This window comes from Lonchura striata, chromosome 7, assembly GCF_050655825.1.
Source record: "Lonchura striata isolate lonStrDom1 chromosome 7, ASM5065582v1, whole genome shotgun sequence".
NCBI classification, from domain to species: Eukaryota; Metazoa; Chordata; class Aves; order Passeriformes; family Estrildidae; genus Lonchura; species Lonchura striata.
The window spans coordinates 26,283,496-26,299,779 of record NC_140709.1 but is presented as its reverse complement, the minus strand read 5'-3'; the positions used below and the strand labels follow the sequence as shown (position 1 = coordinate 26,299,779).

At 39.3% G+C, this 16,284-nt stretch overlaps 1 protein-coding gene across 5 annotated transcripts in view; it reads right to left on the bottom strand.

The window, feature by feature from the left end:
* CREB1 (cAMP responsive element binding protein 1) overlaps positions 1-16,284 on the bottom strand; it is a 39,835-nt gene that overhangs the window by 15,304 nt on the left and 8,247 nt on the right. For 2 of the 5 annotated variants that reach the window (XM_077785117.2, XM_085585236.1), the window contains exons 2-4: positions 5,672-5,793; positions 2,138-2,284; positions 212-312 (exon numbers count right to left, since the gene is read on the bottom strand). In XM_077785117.2, the coding sequence (XP_077641243.1) occupies positions 212-312; positions 2,138-2,284; positions 5,672-5,785 (362 nt within the window). In that variant the 5' untranslated portion in view covers positions 5,786-5,793. The remainder of the gene's footprint in view (positions 1-211; positions 313-2,137; positions 2,285-5,671; positions 5,794-16,284) is intronic. The other 3 variants (XM_085585237.1, XM_077785118.2, XM_077785119.2) reach the window with 2 other exon arrangements.

Sequence of the window (16,284 nt, the reverse complement as noted above, 5' to 3'; positions counted from 1 at the left end):
CTTCTGTCTTAAGTAAGTGTAACTGCTGAGGTTTCTTCCTCTTGCTTATCTCTTTACATCCTATTCCACAGAAATATTCCATATTCCAATTGCAAGACAGAAGAGAGATTTCAGTTAAACGTTAAATCTAAAAAAAATACAATCCCACTGTTTGTATCTCCATGAGAACACACCCATCCATCAAGAAAATCTTCTGCTTTAACTTGCATACCTGTAGGAGGGTCGTCTGGACAGAATTTCTCTTCGTTTTTGTGAGTCTGTGACACTGTCTACTGATTCCTGTGAATCTTCACTTTCTGCTATAGTGGAGATCTGTAAATAAGAATAGCAATCAAATTTAACAAGCCACTTCCAATGCCTTTATTTTAAGGAAATGTTGACATCCTGTGAAAAACACCACAATGCAAGCGATCTATCTAGATAATGAACAGAAAGTTACTGCTTAGTAATTGATCCAGCAAAGAATGACCAGTGATCTACCCAGCAGAATGTTCTTCATAATTTAAATACTTCAATAAGAAATCCTAAACATTAATACCATATGGTTTTTGCCTTCTATAATGTTTTGTTTTCATCCATTGCAAGGAAACAAAGATTATTTTAGCAAAATTTAGGGAGAGAATAAGTAAACCAAATTAAGGTAGCAGAAGAGTTTGGAAAGAATGACTATAATACTAAAAAAAACATCAATTTATAAATAATGAGGTAGATATGTTAAAGAGAGACTGCCTTTTATGGAAGAAATTGCCAGGAAAATGTCATACATGAAGATATTAAAAATAACATAGAGCTAAAATTCTGACTATCTTTGCTAAAAAAGCAAATTTTTTTATGCATAAAAGCTAAAATAAAAATAATATTAAAATAATTTAAATAATTTAAAATTCAAAATGTGCATGACAAACTACATAAAAGCTAATGATGCTTATGTGAGAAACAGAGATCACATCCTGACAATTTATACACGGTAAAGAAGATTCTTAAAGGCTCAAAAATCTTGCTGGCACCCACATCTCACAATTGTCAGATAGAGGGCCTGAATATGTCCAAGGCTGACTGTGAACTACTGGGCTCTGAATATCAAAACATGATGGATCTGCATTGAACCTGGTGAATTCCAAGCATGGTTTCATTGTCAGTATTTTATCTCCTACCTCCAGGGTAGCAACTTGTGCAGTTATCTCAAAACTGCTCACCTCTGATAGATTAAAACTCTGAACTTTTGACTACAATGGCTAAGGATGGCAAAGCTGGTCACAAACTCAGCACTGAAGCTGAGAAGCAAAAAATAAAGATTATTACCAGAATAGTCTAGTTTTAAGTTATGCATACCTTATTCTTAAAAACTATATCCAGTTGAATATCTTATCCAAAAGTCATAATACCTACTTTTTGAAGAAACATTTTTTGAGTTAATTGTTCTAACAGCACATGAATAATGTGTAGTCCTTGTCCTGTGTAGCTGCTGTACACCAAAAAATTTCTACATTCATTAACACTGAACTTCCAGTGGATAAAAAGCAAGTTAGAGGTTTTAAAGATTTCAGACTACTTGCCTCCTATCTTCAGGCTACCTCCATATTGCATTACCTGTCTTGCCTCACAAAAGAGAAAATGCTAAGGCTTCTCAAAGCATACAACACTCAACCAGCACATTTTAAAACCATTTCTATGTAAGGACTGATAGGTTTCTTTTAAGAACCAGTAACATACAGAGACCTTTATTGTAAACCAATGCAAATACTTCTTACAGAGCAAAGACTCTCATTCTAGAATGCTGGTCTCATTAATTATTAAAAAGTACATTATTACAAAAAATTAATCCTTTTGTTCACTTCAGAATAGTATGAACTCTTACTCAAGAAAAATGTATGTAAATACAGTATAGAGAAAAAGTAGAGTAATACTTTAAGAAAAACCCTAAGGCTGTTAAACTCACCAAACAAATTCTAGAGGGAAATGAAACTCAGCAATGTTTTAAAATGAAAAGTGGTTAAGCCAGAACAGAAAAAAGAGTAGCAAACACTGTAAAGATTTACAAAAACACAATCCAGAACACAAATACATTAAAACCAGTGCAATGACAGGCCTATTTCAAAGGCCCAGTTCACATATTAGGAATTTCTTCAGTCAGTACCTGAACTGTCTGGACCTGTGGAGATTGAATAACTGATGGCTGGGCAGCCTGAATTACTCCATGCACTTGAACCGTCTGCCCATTGGGCAGCTGAACTAAGGTCACCGTGGGTGCAGAAGATGTTGCGTGAGCTGCTGGCATAGATACCTGCGAAGAAGAGACAGTGAGCATAAATTAGGTTATTGCAAAATCTCCTTAGTTCAGTATTTGTTTTGGTGAAAGAACTGTCTCTTCTAGACACCAGTCAGATGACCCAAATGTTTCAGTGTAATATAAAACCCCCTGAACTGCCTGAGCCCAACACCTGACCTACTTCGCAAAATAATCTAATGCAGAATTTCTGGAGGCTCAAGCATAATTTGTAAAATCACTGACAAGAAAAAGAAAAACACAATCGCCTCTATTTTGAAGTAACCTGATACAAACACATCATTACCTTTCACTTACTTCACTTGGATACTGCTCAGACTCGGGTGTACTCCTACAGACACTGCTGAGTCAGAGGCAGAAACATATGGGAGTGGAGCTATTTCTGTTCTCACTCAGAAAAATGCAAAGAATTTGCCAGATGTAAGAACTTAACATTTTTAGGGAATCATACCTTTCACTTTCTACAGATTAAGCCATATGAGTAGCTGGCAAAGTGCATGTAAATGAAGAAAACTGACCATGTGTTCAGACAGAAAAACCCCATGAGTCTGCAGTGGAAGTAAGTATTTTGTAGGCAGTCACTGTGATTATTGTGTAACAGGTCAACACAAACTCTAGTTTCAAGAGTTATTTCTATGAGGAAAGATTGCCCATGTTTTAAACACAACTGTTTCTCCAGCACAGACCTGCAGGCACGGCAGCCATGCCAACAGGGATACACTGATGACCTCAGCATGGCACATTATGGCTCGGGCTCTGGGGACAGCAGTAGCCACGCACAGCTGCTCACACCACATGGGGCAGCCTCACCCTGGCAGCCACAGAACTCCTCTGGGTAGCTGAAGGGCCATGCACCAAGGCTGCCCCACGGCTGGGACAATGCCCAGTGCACATCCAGAACTTCCAGCTGCCTGCTGACACGATGCCTGTGTTAGGGGCTGGAGGCTCCTGAAAGGCTGCAGGGTGCCAGCACACCCCGCCCTCAGTGAGCATCCCTCCCACACGCCATGGCCCTCAGGGAAGGACTGCAGGCAAGCGTGAGCTGCTCTGGCAGACCTCAGCCAGCTCATGGGTCACTGACTCACCAGCTTTCTTCTAGTCATCCAAGTTTGGAAAACCTAACAATGCTCCACGGTTCAAGAGCATTTAAAAAAAATCAATCCACATAGCTGCAGTGCGAGGAAGGGCTACACTGCTGTCCTACCTCATCTCAAAGGGCTGCTATGTACTGGATGCAGAAGGAAATCCTCTGCTGTCCCTGTGAACACGTAATTCTCAAAAAGCTGCAATAGCTCATCTCTGAGTTTTCATAAACATCCACCACTTACAATGAAATCTTGCTTGACAACAAAATAAAAGGGAATTACATGTAGAACTCTCTCCTCCACAGCTGTCTCTCCCTAATCCACCAATTTGCATTTGCTTTTACCTCCGTTTTCCAGGAAAGCAGATGCAGCATTATGTGGTGCTATTTAACTTGCATCTGAGAGAAACTGGGCTGAGATTAACTTGAGAGCCCTTTCCTCTAACAAATTGTATTCTTTTACCAAGTGACCTTTCTTAATAATGCATGTCTGACTAAACAGTCCTTGGCAATGACAGCAAAGCTGATCAACTGGAGGCCACTGTGGCTGGATTAAGCCCACAGCAGAGTGTAACTTCCGCACATGTCTCTGACTCATACCTTGTGGAACTGGGACGAGTTTCCTTTTGACTCTGAAAGCTACCCTGAACTCACTAAAAACGCAGCAATTAAACTAAGCTTGCAAGAGGGGTGACCTTACAAGAGATAATGGAGGAATTAAATTTATATAATTAGTTATTTAGATTTGGCTAGGCCTCTGAGGGCACTCCCTAATGCCAAACACTGCCACTTCACCTATTAAAAATATCATAGTAACATAACACTGATGTGAACAACACAAGGAATTATGTTTAGACTGTTTTATCACCTCCACAAACTCTGTACAGGCTGGGGAAAAACCAAGGTGCAAATAATATAGTAAATGACAACATGGTGGTTCACATGGAGTTTAACCATACTTGTATAGTGTTTTCTTACTTGGAAAAAAGTCTCATTCAAGTACTGGGGTTAATTATGTCTGAGTAAAGTGCATGCTACCCAATACATACTTTTAAGTTCAGCTCCATGGAGGTTAGTATGTTAGCACATAAATGTAAAACATTCTTGATTCTCTGGACTAAACCTTAAAGCACATCAAGTGAGCAGCAGTTAACTGGTTTTGCAGGAGAAATAAACGACTTCCACTCAGTTCACATTGAAGTGTTATTCACACCACCTACATTCTGTGCCTAAGTTAGACAGTGAGAAAACTGCCCAAAGAGGCAAGCTGGTGCAGGGCAGCTGGTGGTTTGTAAATTCACACTACAGCTTCACCCAAGAAAATCAACCTATACATTTAAACAGCTCCACTTCCTACACTATCACTTGAATGGAAATGTATGGACTACAGAGGGCAGGACTTGTTTGGAAGTCTCTGGACTACCAAAAGGTGCAGTGACTTTAAAAATACACTAATCATTTATAGAAACTATGTGATTTAAAACTTCTGCCACTTAAAAGACACTCAATTCCATAAACTATGGAATCAGAAACACCTGTTCATTTTTTTGCAGACTACAATTACTTTTCAAATTGAATGGTTACACAAGAGAGCCAAACATATTCTGTAGTCATTTACATAATGGGGTTGCTTCTGCCCAACCATCAGTTTACTCAAAAATGAAACCCAGGTCCAAAATCAGAGATGTAGATGGGATTGTGTTTCTTATCTCTCCAAAATAATTTGGGGACAACAAATGATCTACTTCTGTCTCTCTAACTTGCCAACAATTCTGTGAAACTCTGGAAACAACAGGATAACACAAGCTGTCAAGTGCCAGATTATTCCACATTATTATAATGCTCATAATATTAATTCCATCTGATAAAATATTTTATTTGCTGCATTATTTATCTACACATTTAGTTTGTTTTCTTCAGAATTAAACTGACTACTACAGGAAAGTTTTTAACAGAAAACACAATAGCAAGACAATCCAATCAATATAAAGAAGACAGTAGGTTACACGCATTGAAATTAATACCTTTCAGTGGTATGGTTGTGGTAAAGAACTCTAGAAATATTTTTTATTCATTACTGTGTTAACATTACACAATTTACACTCATACAGCTCTTCAGAACTAACATAGCCTACTACTCTACTTCTTTAAAAACATTAAGACAAATATTAAAAGAACTAGACATCACATGTGTTTCAGAATCGTATCAACACAATCTTCTCTCAGGCCCATAAGCAAACATTATCCCTCTTAAAAATATTAACCATAAGTAAAACTCTTACACCATATCATTTTTATACCTGGGCTAACGTTGCAATCTGTGGTTGTGCCTGTACTGTCATCTGTTGGGTTTCTGCCTCTGTACCGGCTGCATCTCCACTCTGCTGGTTCTCTGCTCCAGATTCCATGGTCATTTAGTTACCTACAATCACAATATTTGTCATAAGTCTGGGTTGGTATGCAAGTCCATTATTCTTGGTGAATCTGGCAGTAATCACTGCATCTGAATTCCCATTACTACATACTGTTTTAATTTGCTTATTAAATGTTGCCAAATTATTAGTATTCAGGCAAATTTTTTTCATGCCAGGTGTTTGCCTCAGGTTGATTTTTCTGCGTGTAATGTTTCTGAAAAACAAGTCCAGCCTCCTCCAACAATGAGAACAGGAAAAAATGCATTTTGCTCATCCTAATAAAACTGAGCAATTGCACTCTGATGACCTAGCACCTCTGCAATTTGGACTAAAGACCTGTCAGTATGTCAGGAAGGGCACTCCCTCAGTGCCAAGGTGACAACATGCCCTGTTAACAGCCTTCCCTCTCCCCCCAGCTGCAGCCTGCAGATATCCAACAGCAATATTCTGTGCTGAGCACTCAGTCATCTTTGCCTGAACTAAATATACAACATCTCCATGCAAGTTCTTTCCATCACCACATTGTCTATGGCTCTATGTCACAGCAACTTCCACCCAGTGATTTTAAAGCCAGTATACAAAATGATGGAAGCCACTTCTACTTGAACCTTACCAGAAATGTTTTTATATTTAGAGATATGCATTAGTTTGCCATGACCTAAGTTTTTTATCATATACAGCTCCTAATACATTGATATTTCTGAACACTAACTGAGCAAACCTAGATCACCAGAACATACAACTCTATAAAAAGAGGTTGCATAACTTCCAAACCCATGCACGTAGGCAGAGTGCAATGTCTGTTAAATTCTGCACCGATCTCAGAAATCACTTTTCAGCTCTTCTTTAAGTACTGATATGAAAACATTTGATATAAAAAAGAACTTCAAAATACAAGGAAATTATATAGCAATGCTACTGTATTATACTGAACTCCAAATACCAAATATTAAGAATGGGTATTACGTCCATAGCCACAACACTTACTCTGTGTACCACCCTGTGTTGCCCAATGTATTCTGGCCTCTGGCTACCCCAGGGCAGCACACCTCTCTTCAGAGCTGGCTCAAAACCACCACTAGAGCATTTCTGCTTTGGGAAGGGGCCTGGAGGCAGAGGATGCTCAGAACAGTAGAAAAGTGGAAAGAAACAGAAATGCCCTCTCTGTCCCTGGCCTCCCTGAGGAAAAGACTTAGAAGTATCAATACAGGTGGTGGTACCATGTCCACTCTCCAGACATTTCATTTTAAACACAAAGTCAAGGAAGCTTCCATTTCAATGCAAACTATACCTCAGTGTTACAGGAAAGAGAATACCTTTTATACCACCTAAAACAGCAGAGTCACACTTCAGTCCTGAATATGAAATGTCTCACAGTAAGCAATTTATAATCACGAAAGGTAAAACAGCTTTTCACAGCAGTAACTGCACGCTACTTCGAAAGAAACCAAGTCAGTGTATATAAATCAAAATCTGTATATTTACTACAGAAAGTGACCATTCAAGTGTGTGTGTCAAACCTGAAATGTAAAGTATCAAATATTGAGTTCTAACATCAGTAAAGAAGGAAAATAATTAAACCTGATTTTCCTGGAAAATTAACAATAAAAGAAAACATAATTTTTTAAAAAAAAGCAAATTAAATTATTCTAAGCAGTGGAATTTTGTTATGCCTCTCTCTACCCAAGATTCCCGTACTACAGACTAAGTCTTTCCCATTTTGTGTTTCATACTTCAAAAACAAAACCCATGCACTATTAGTATTTGCAATATATTTTACCAAACAGCTTTTGAAGACTTAATTACAACAGTTTAGATGTTTTTCTATCCCAACTTTAACACACAAGTCATATTTTAACACATAGTCTTCCATGCTATATGCTCATTTTTCTTTTGAGTATTCTGTATTTTGAGAACTACAAACCAGACTACGATAGGTTTCCCTTTGATTTTTACCATTTCCATTACCATTTTACTATGTCTCCAAGAAAAGCAAATCAACAACTTTTTCCCAATTCTATGCATGTATCATGGTGACTCCAGTCAAAAGACTATCTCATTTGAACCACTTCAGAAGCAGATTTTTTACATCAGCAACATCTGCCAGCCAAACCTCTCCAAAGAACTTTTGAACACAACTTTCCAGCTACCAATCCAAGTAAACTGCAAAACCAATAATGCTTGTGTTTGCTGATAGAAATCGTGGCTCCACATGGAGTCAATGGGGATTACAAATGGATGAAATGTGCAAGTATCTGGTATTTAGCAATATTCACAGAGGTAAATGTGTTGCCAAATTCCTGCTGATAAATGCAGTGTTTTCCTAGGAAAAATTTCCAATCCTCTCATACACTATTCAGCCAATGTCCTCTGTCTTTACAAGCTTGGCTTCCACGCTTGCATCATCTTTTGCATATGTAATCAGCAAAAGGATTAACTGTTTGAGATACTCCCTCTTCTACAACACCAACATTTCAGAAATCAAATACTTAACTTGAACTGCAAACACCTAAAAGGAACTTCCTCATTTCATAATGTAAGAACCAAGCAGTGCAGGAAGCTGCTGTGAGATTTACATATTGACACATGCAGTTTAAGTGCGTTTCCAACAACCTGCAGTTTTTTGACAAGCTCTCAGTCTCATGTTATTTACAGGTTCTAAGGACTCTGGTTCAATTTAGCTTGTACTTATACATCACAGTATTTGAATTCTAATGGCTTCACTACTACATTTTACAGTAATTTGTGGGAAAAAAGAGGAATCAGATTTTTGAGCATCACGGCATCATATTCCAGAGACACTGGCCACTGCATTGTCTAAAGTTTAGGTATGATCAAGATTGCCAAGATGTACAGGCACACAGAACATAAACACTAATTTGCATGTATGGGTAGGCCATGACAGCTGAAATTAAGGCTGTCAATTCCTATTCTTGCAATTTACAGTGTAACAGAAGAAAATATGCTTGGTTTGAAACCTTAACCTCCCAACACATATAAAGGAATGTCAAACTGTACATCTCCTTTCTAAGCTTTCATACCCCTAGTCTAGACGAGCTTTGCTGATGTGTACCCCAGCATCTTTCTGTTCTTGTGGGTACCACCTCCTCCTCTTATTCCTCCTGCCCTGTTCACAGGCACTGATCTCCCTGGCAGGCACCACATCAGGACTTCTCAAATGAAGACAGGGATCTGAAAAGTGTCCTAGTGGGGAACAAGTCTCCGGGGCATGGACAGCATATGAGAGCCCAGGGAGCACAATTCTCATTTTTCCTTGCTTCCAGGCTACTTTCCAACTTGTCAGGAGAGGACACCCACGTGCACATACTTGGAGAAGAGATTAGTAACTGCAGCATTGAACCAAGTATTCTAAATGAAACTAACTGAAAACCACAGCTATTAACAACCAGAGTGGGAAAAAACATCCTGGGTATGAACTCTGAACACCAGAAAGCTGATGAGACTGCCTGGTCAGAGATGGTTTACCTTATGACTTTTGTAGTGCACAGCTTTCTTCATTAGTTCAAAAGTGCAGCAGTATTATATTTACTACTGTTTTTTACTAACAGCTTACTTACTAATGAACTCAAACTCTGGATGTGAAGAGCCAAACAGTGAAACATTCAGCTGAAGATGGGCATTTATTTTAGCTAAATCAAGACTGGGAGAAAGGAGTTCAGCAGAGAATAACTAACTGTCCCAGATGAATTTACTCCATGACCACAGAAGACAGATGCTACTAAAAACAAACAGTTGCAGATCGCAACTGAACTACACACACCAGAAAAATCCAAATAAACCTGTCTCCTTAGTTGCATAAAGTTGGAAGGGGCACCTAGTTAAGGACTACTACAGAGAGATCACTTCAGATTTCTCCTTGATGTGCATTTATGACAAGAAAAGCTACAGAGTTAGATTGCAACATTAATAAGAAACAAGTTAATCTTTAACTACTATATTTGTGTAGCTGGACCCTACATATCACATGCATTACACTGTAAAGACTGAGAGCCTGTATTACAAATGGGTTCTGTGGAATTTGGGTATTCAGGGAAAGCAAGTATTTAGGGCAATGAAAACCTGTTTTATGAAGAGACTAGATGGATTTTTATTATTTAGCCCTGAAAGGAGAAAAATGTTTCAAAATCATCTAGAAAATAAATTATTAACAGGGTAAGTATACTAGAAACATGCACTGTCTGATTATAAAACCAGGAAAGTTTAAAGATGTCAAATTTTAAAGTATAAAACAGAATTCTATTAAAAATTATGAAAATTGATACTTCATGTACTGCATAAATGGAGGAATGATGCTACGGATGATAAGAAATTTATTAAGATTTAAACATGGGTTAGACAGGCACTTGGACAAAAAGAATATCCAAGAATATGTTGAATTAGTACAGTTTTTTCATGCCAAAAAAGTGCTGAACCAAAAGGAAGATAAAAACCTAACAAGTCAGGATTTAAACTGATTTCTAATATTAAAAATTTTAAAAATGCTTTTATGAGCGGAGAAGATTATATCCCATGTAATTTTTGGAGATTTCAGTAGTGTTTTGAGGTATCTACTGATCTTCCCCTGAAGGTATCTTGAAGCCAGGACGCTACAGATAATGCTAACTCCTGTAATCCCTGTTAATTAAAGTGACCATCAATGCTGTGCATTCAGAGCACAAGCTGTTAGTTACCTCCCCTCCCACCTGCCTAGAATCAAATAAAATATAATTGTCTTCCAACAGTTCTCATCTCATCTTCTTCACTTTTTCGTATCCTCCCCTTGGTATGTCTGTGGTCTGTCTGCTCTATTTTGCTTCCCTCCATCTTTTCCTATCTGCTGTCTGATTTACCCCCGTGAATTTTAGCACACCTCCTAAAAATTAGGCTCTGCTCCTTGGTTTCTCCTCACTCACACAAGCCATGGAGCTTTCCCGCTCTGCAGACAGGCTGCTTTTTGTCTCCCAAGGCAGACTGGAGAAAAGAAAGGTGCAGATCCTTTCCCAAACACCATCAAATCCAAGAACCAAACCACACTGTGGCTCTTAGAGCAGACAAAACTTCCATCCACTTTCATAAGCAAAAGTCCTTAATACCCCAAAGCTTTCTATGTTTTTCAGCTGGACAGCTGGCACAGTAAAACACGGCAGCTCTCCCCACAAGCCTTTCTCTTCTCTCCTCTCTTTATTAGCACTGTGGTGGCAATTCATGTCAGAAGTTCAAGCCTACACTGACAGTCACTGCCCAGATGACATTAGTGTTCTCCAGGAAACATCGTTCGCTTCACACCTCCGAGGTCCTGTCACACCTGCTCCCCAGCAAGCACAGCTCCACCAAGGGACACGCTGTGAGGAATCCTCCTCTGACTTCTACATTTATTTTACTGAAGTATACACACAGACTTTGAAGAAAAACAAGTCTCCAGAAACAGTGCAGAGGAGAGACCCAATCATCTGCTCACCCAAGACCTTCAGAGGTCACTCTACTGGCACATGAGGCTCCTGATCCAGGGCAATATCCAGTCACCCAGCTGCTCACGGCAGCGAAGGACCAGAGCAGCTGAGGGAAAGGAAATTAAGGCAATGCTTGTTTCTCAAGCCCTGTATTCACAGCAGGTGTGACAGTACAATTGTTCAGGAAGCAGCTCCAGTACCCGAAGTTCAGGAATTTGACTCATTCTGCATTTAATGTGTGTGGGTTTACAAAGCCACAGATCCACCATGAAAGCACTGAGAAGACCACCAAACACCACTCTGGTATGCAATTGTTTCCACGGGTCCAGTGAAAGCACTGACAACACTGACCTGCAATCTGTAAACATTTCCACTGTCACCTTGCAGAGTGGCAGCCCTTTTAGCCACAGCTCAAAAGCCACTTTATGAACTCCATTCAGTGGCTGCTAGACTGAAAATGTTCAGAGAAAAATCATTTTATTTACAGCTAACACATGGGACTTCAAATAACCAGTAATAAATGCTTAACAGGACAAGACGGGGCCATAATTATCTCTTTGTTACTAATGACTATAGTGGGTTGGCACAAGAATTGCAATTTATACCACAGCTTCTTTGTCATCCCAAGCTGGCACTGCCACTGCTCCCGGATATTTGCTCCCTGTATCCTCTCCCTTGGGTAACCAGCCTGTGTGTCACAGTGAACACAACCTACGTTTGCTGCCTCATGTGAAATCCACCTTTTACCACTCCACAGAATGCGTTCTCCACAAAGCCATTCCATGATCACACCAGCTTCTGCATCAGGGAAGCCCAGAGGCTGGGAAAACCAAGTGGAAGTGGGGAAAAAAAGAGTGGGTGCAACAAGCAACACCACTAAAAATGCCAAAAATTAAGAGTCTTAAGACTATGTTCTGCAAATAATCTGCAATAAAGCAACCTGCCAGGCAAACTGAAGAATAAAAAGCTGGAAAAATTCTTCTTGTCACTGAAGTTAAAGTATTTCATCTTGAATATACAAGAAAAATTTAATCTCACTGTAAAAGTATCTTGCAGAAAGCTGACTCATTCCATCAACAGAATGTAATATCTGTAGTCCCACCCTCTGTCTCCATCAATGTGACACTCAGAGCAGTGTCTAAAAACTCTCTGCTGACTGAATACAGCCTGTAACAGCCACTGCAAGAGATGTGAACAAGGTAGGTTCATACAGAACACAGAAGAAATACAAGCAGGACCCTTAATTAAAATTAACCAACTTTTCTGGCTCGTGACTTTTTCAACAAAACTTTTACACTTCTAAAGTCAGTGGAAATTTCTCACACCAGATTTAAATATATCAGTGATGAAAGTATTGGAAATAATTTGTGTTGCATACTCAACCTGTTTTACTAAAGAAAATGCCGTGGCAGATTTTAAAACAAGGGCATAAGACCAAAAATATAATCTCACAGCTACAGTGGTGAGCACCCAAACCTGCAATCTCCTCTAGGTTTTGTTCTCTGTTGGCGTAGCTCAAGCAAGCTGACATTCACCAGGCAGATGGTGAATCAGTAGGCACAGGTAAGGTGTCTGAGTGAAAGCTGCTTGAACACTTCACTGCTATATCCTCCTGATTTGACTCCAAACTCCTGGCATTGTACTAGTATCTAGTGTTTCTGCCTTCAAGCTTTTTAAAAGGAAAAAAGGCTCTAACAGCTATTAACTGCTATTAGTTTCTTGTACCACAAATGAATACAAGAGCATCCACCAAGTATTTGGTACACACAATTTAATTCAAATGTAACCTATACTGCCTTTTTTTTTTGTTCAGTGTAAATTATAAATAAATAAATATACCCCCACCTCTTTTTACTACCTCATCCAATAGTTGGGATAGGTCTTATGTGAATACATGAGCAGAGCCCAGTAGAAGCAGCCAAGGGGAGACACCAGAGCAAGCATTTCCCAAGGCATTAACAGTGAAAAGCGAATGATTCTCCACTGTCTTACTCCCTCCCCTTTCCAAAATGCCCCCCAAATAGTGCCAGACTTCACTTAGAAAAAAAGTCTAAACAAATCCCAGGAAGGTTACAAAGTAATTAGGTAACTATTATTATTATTTAAAACATAATCCATAAATATGTTCTATTTATAAATGCTTTACGCTCTGATTGAAGGCACTTAGGGCATTAAAAGACTAATTCACAGGCTTTAAGTCTGTAGTCCTCAACATGCAGAACAGAATTGTGGTAACTATTTCTAAACACCTTTATTAGTGCAGTAAAAACAACCAACCCCACCAGAAGAGATCTGCAAACTGAATTTTAGACAAGCAAGACATTTTTAAGAATGTTCTGGCCAACATATCCAGTCTATTCCCAGAGATTTCTGAGAACTCTGCCCATTTTGTAATTCTTAACATATTCATTGCCAATATCATACTTAGGCATTTCAGTTACTTACTAACTGAATGCACTTTACCACAGCTTACCACCTCTTCTCTGACATTATTTTTAGGACATAAAACTCACCTAATTTTCAATCTATGCAGATTTCTTGCAATTCTTACCAACTGTAAAAGCTTTCCTTTCTCAAAAATGAAACCACACGAAATTGCCAAAATACATGCCTCTTTTCTCCCTGGGACTGCTGAAAGTACTGTGGCTCACCTCATCACATGTAGCTGTTGGTTTTTTAATAAAATCCATAGCAACATTGGATTTGAATGGTATCATTTGTAGGCAGGCATCTTTAATGCAATATGAATTATAGGCACAAAATGATATTTTATCATGCTGTCAGGGAGCTAATGCTCCTGCTGAATACACAACTCCAGGAACGGGCTCTTTACAATTGGTACAGGCCCAGCAAGTCATTAATAATCAGCACAGCCACTTGTGACAAGCTTTAATTCCTGGCCTTAATAAAATTCTCATTGTACTTTAGACTGAAACAGCTGTGGGCAGAGAAGTGAGGAATCCATGATGATCCCATGGGATTTGAAACTGACCCCAGCCCAGATGGGGGCAGCTACCTGAAGACAGCCCCTTCTCATATTTGCTCTTCTCACTGAAGCATTGAACTGTGACAGCCCATCAGTGTGATGGCAATGCTAAAAGGACACGATTACATCTGCACTGTGACAAGTGAGGGAGCTCTGCTCAGCCCAGGGTGAAAGCTTGCTGGATGGGAACAGCCCCCATCTAAGAGCCTGTTAATACAGCCTGACCCAGGCAACAGGAGTACAGAGATGGGTACAATGGAGCAACACCTTTTCTGCTGAGAAGGCCCTGTGCCTGGGCTGGTACAGCCTGCTCTTAACCTGGGCTCAGCACCACACCACAGCACCTCTACAAGCCCGCCTAAGGAGGCAGGCTGTACCTGGAGTGAGCAATTCAGAAACAGTTCTCTCCTACCACCCAGATATCTAGATATGCCAAATAAATAATTTACACTGCTGTCCTGGTCAACCAGCAGAACATTTTGAGCCACTTCCTTTCACATCAAACACTGGCATGTGAAGGTGAGCTAAGGCAGCCCAGAGTGACAGAAAGGAGAGCTAATTCTGCAAGCAGTCAGACCATCTCCTTTCCCACTGACAGGGAAAAAAGAGGACTGTTGCTACAATAATTAAAGGAGTATTCAGAGCAGAAAATGATGCCAAGTTAGCAAGGCTAAAATCCATCTAAAAGCAGGTGCATGTGTTTCTTTTTTCCACTGGGTAGAGCTGTCAGAACTTGAGATTTCCACCTGACCTGCCAGAGTAATTCAGATGAATATTACATTTGTTCTCCTCCATATGCATTTCTATGTTTTATGGTCTTTTACTGCCTCACCATTCATTCTGGCAGAATAAGAACTCCTGAATGCTGCATGACATATTTTGACAACCTTATGACATGTTGTAAGGATCTTTGTCCGCTTGCCAAGCAACCTTTAAACATTCCAGGTCTGGGGCATCAGTTGGAAGAATTGTTGCAATTCTAAGTCTGGGGCAGTCAGACTGTAGGGAGAGCCTCTACACATTTTTATTAAACAAAGGGTTATCTCTGAGGTGATGGAACTACTAAAACTTGTTCTCAGCTAACAAGTACAGGAGCGATGACTGCTCAGCAGAGTCACTCTCCTAAAGTGAAGAAGAACTAAGATGTTAGGATAAGGGAAATTAATATATGACTGCCTCCTGCACAGGATGCACTCTATAGATGTGCTAGGGAAATCCACCGGCTCAGTTACTGGGTCTGTGACAAATGCTTCTGTGAGCAAAGCTAAAGCTACTTTGAAACTATACAAATCGCCCAGCTCTCTTTTGGTGTTTAGAGCAGATCAGGAACAATTTACAGAAAGATACAAATAAATACCAGAGCATTACACAGGCTGACACCAGTGGTTAACCTGAGCGCTCCAAGCCCAAGGGCCAAAACTACATCATGTAATAATCTCAGACCTGTAGCAGAAAAAGGAATCACATCCATAGGTGTTTCTTTAATTCTATTAATTTAAATTACATACCAGGTATGATTTAATGGAATAATGTGATAAAGCCAGAAAACCACATAAAGATGTTTATTATTACCTGAAATCTTTCTATTCCAAAGAAATGTTTTCAGAATCTCTGTTCATTTTACAGTGTGAAAATATTAATAGACACATTTAATTTATCAGAATAGAGTGCTTTAAGACTGGCACGAAGGCTCTTAGCGATTACACTGATTAAACACGACACGCTGAAGTAATATAAATGTAAATTTATATTCTGAAACTCAAATCTTCTGGGAAGTCCCAGATATTCAGGGGACTTTCCCATGAATAAAGGAAATGTTTTAAAGTTTTTTGTATGGTCTCAAATGTTAAATTAGAGACCCGAATTTTATAATCCATTTGCAATAATATAATAAAAATAACAATAACCATGAGGTTTAAATAGCATAGGTCATCTCAGCAAAATACTGTACACTGAAAAGTGTCAGATACTGGAATCCCAAAGTGACACATATCACATTCCCTTTCACATCATTCTGTTGCAGAGAACTATCAAATCAGCTAGGGAACTTAGGGCAAGCATGG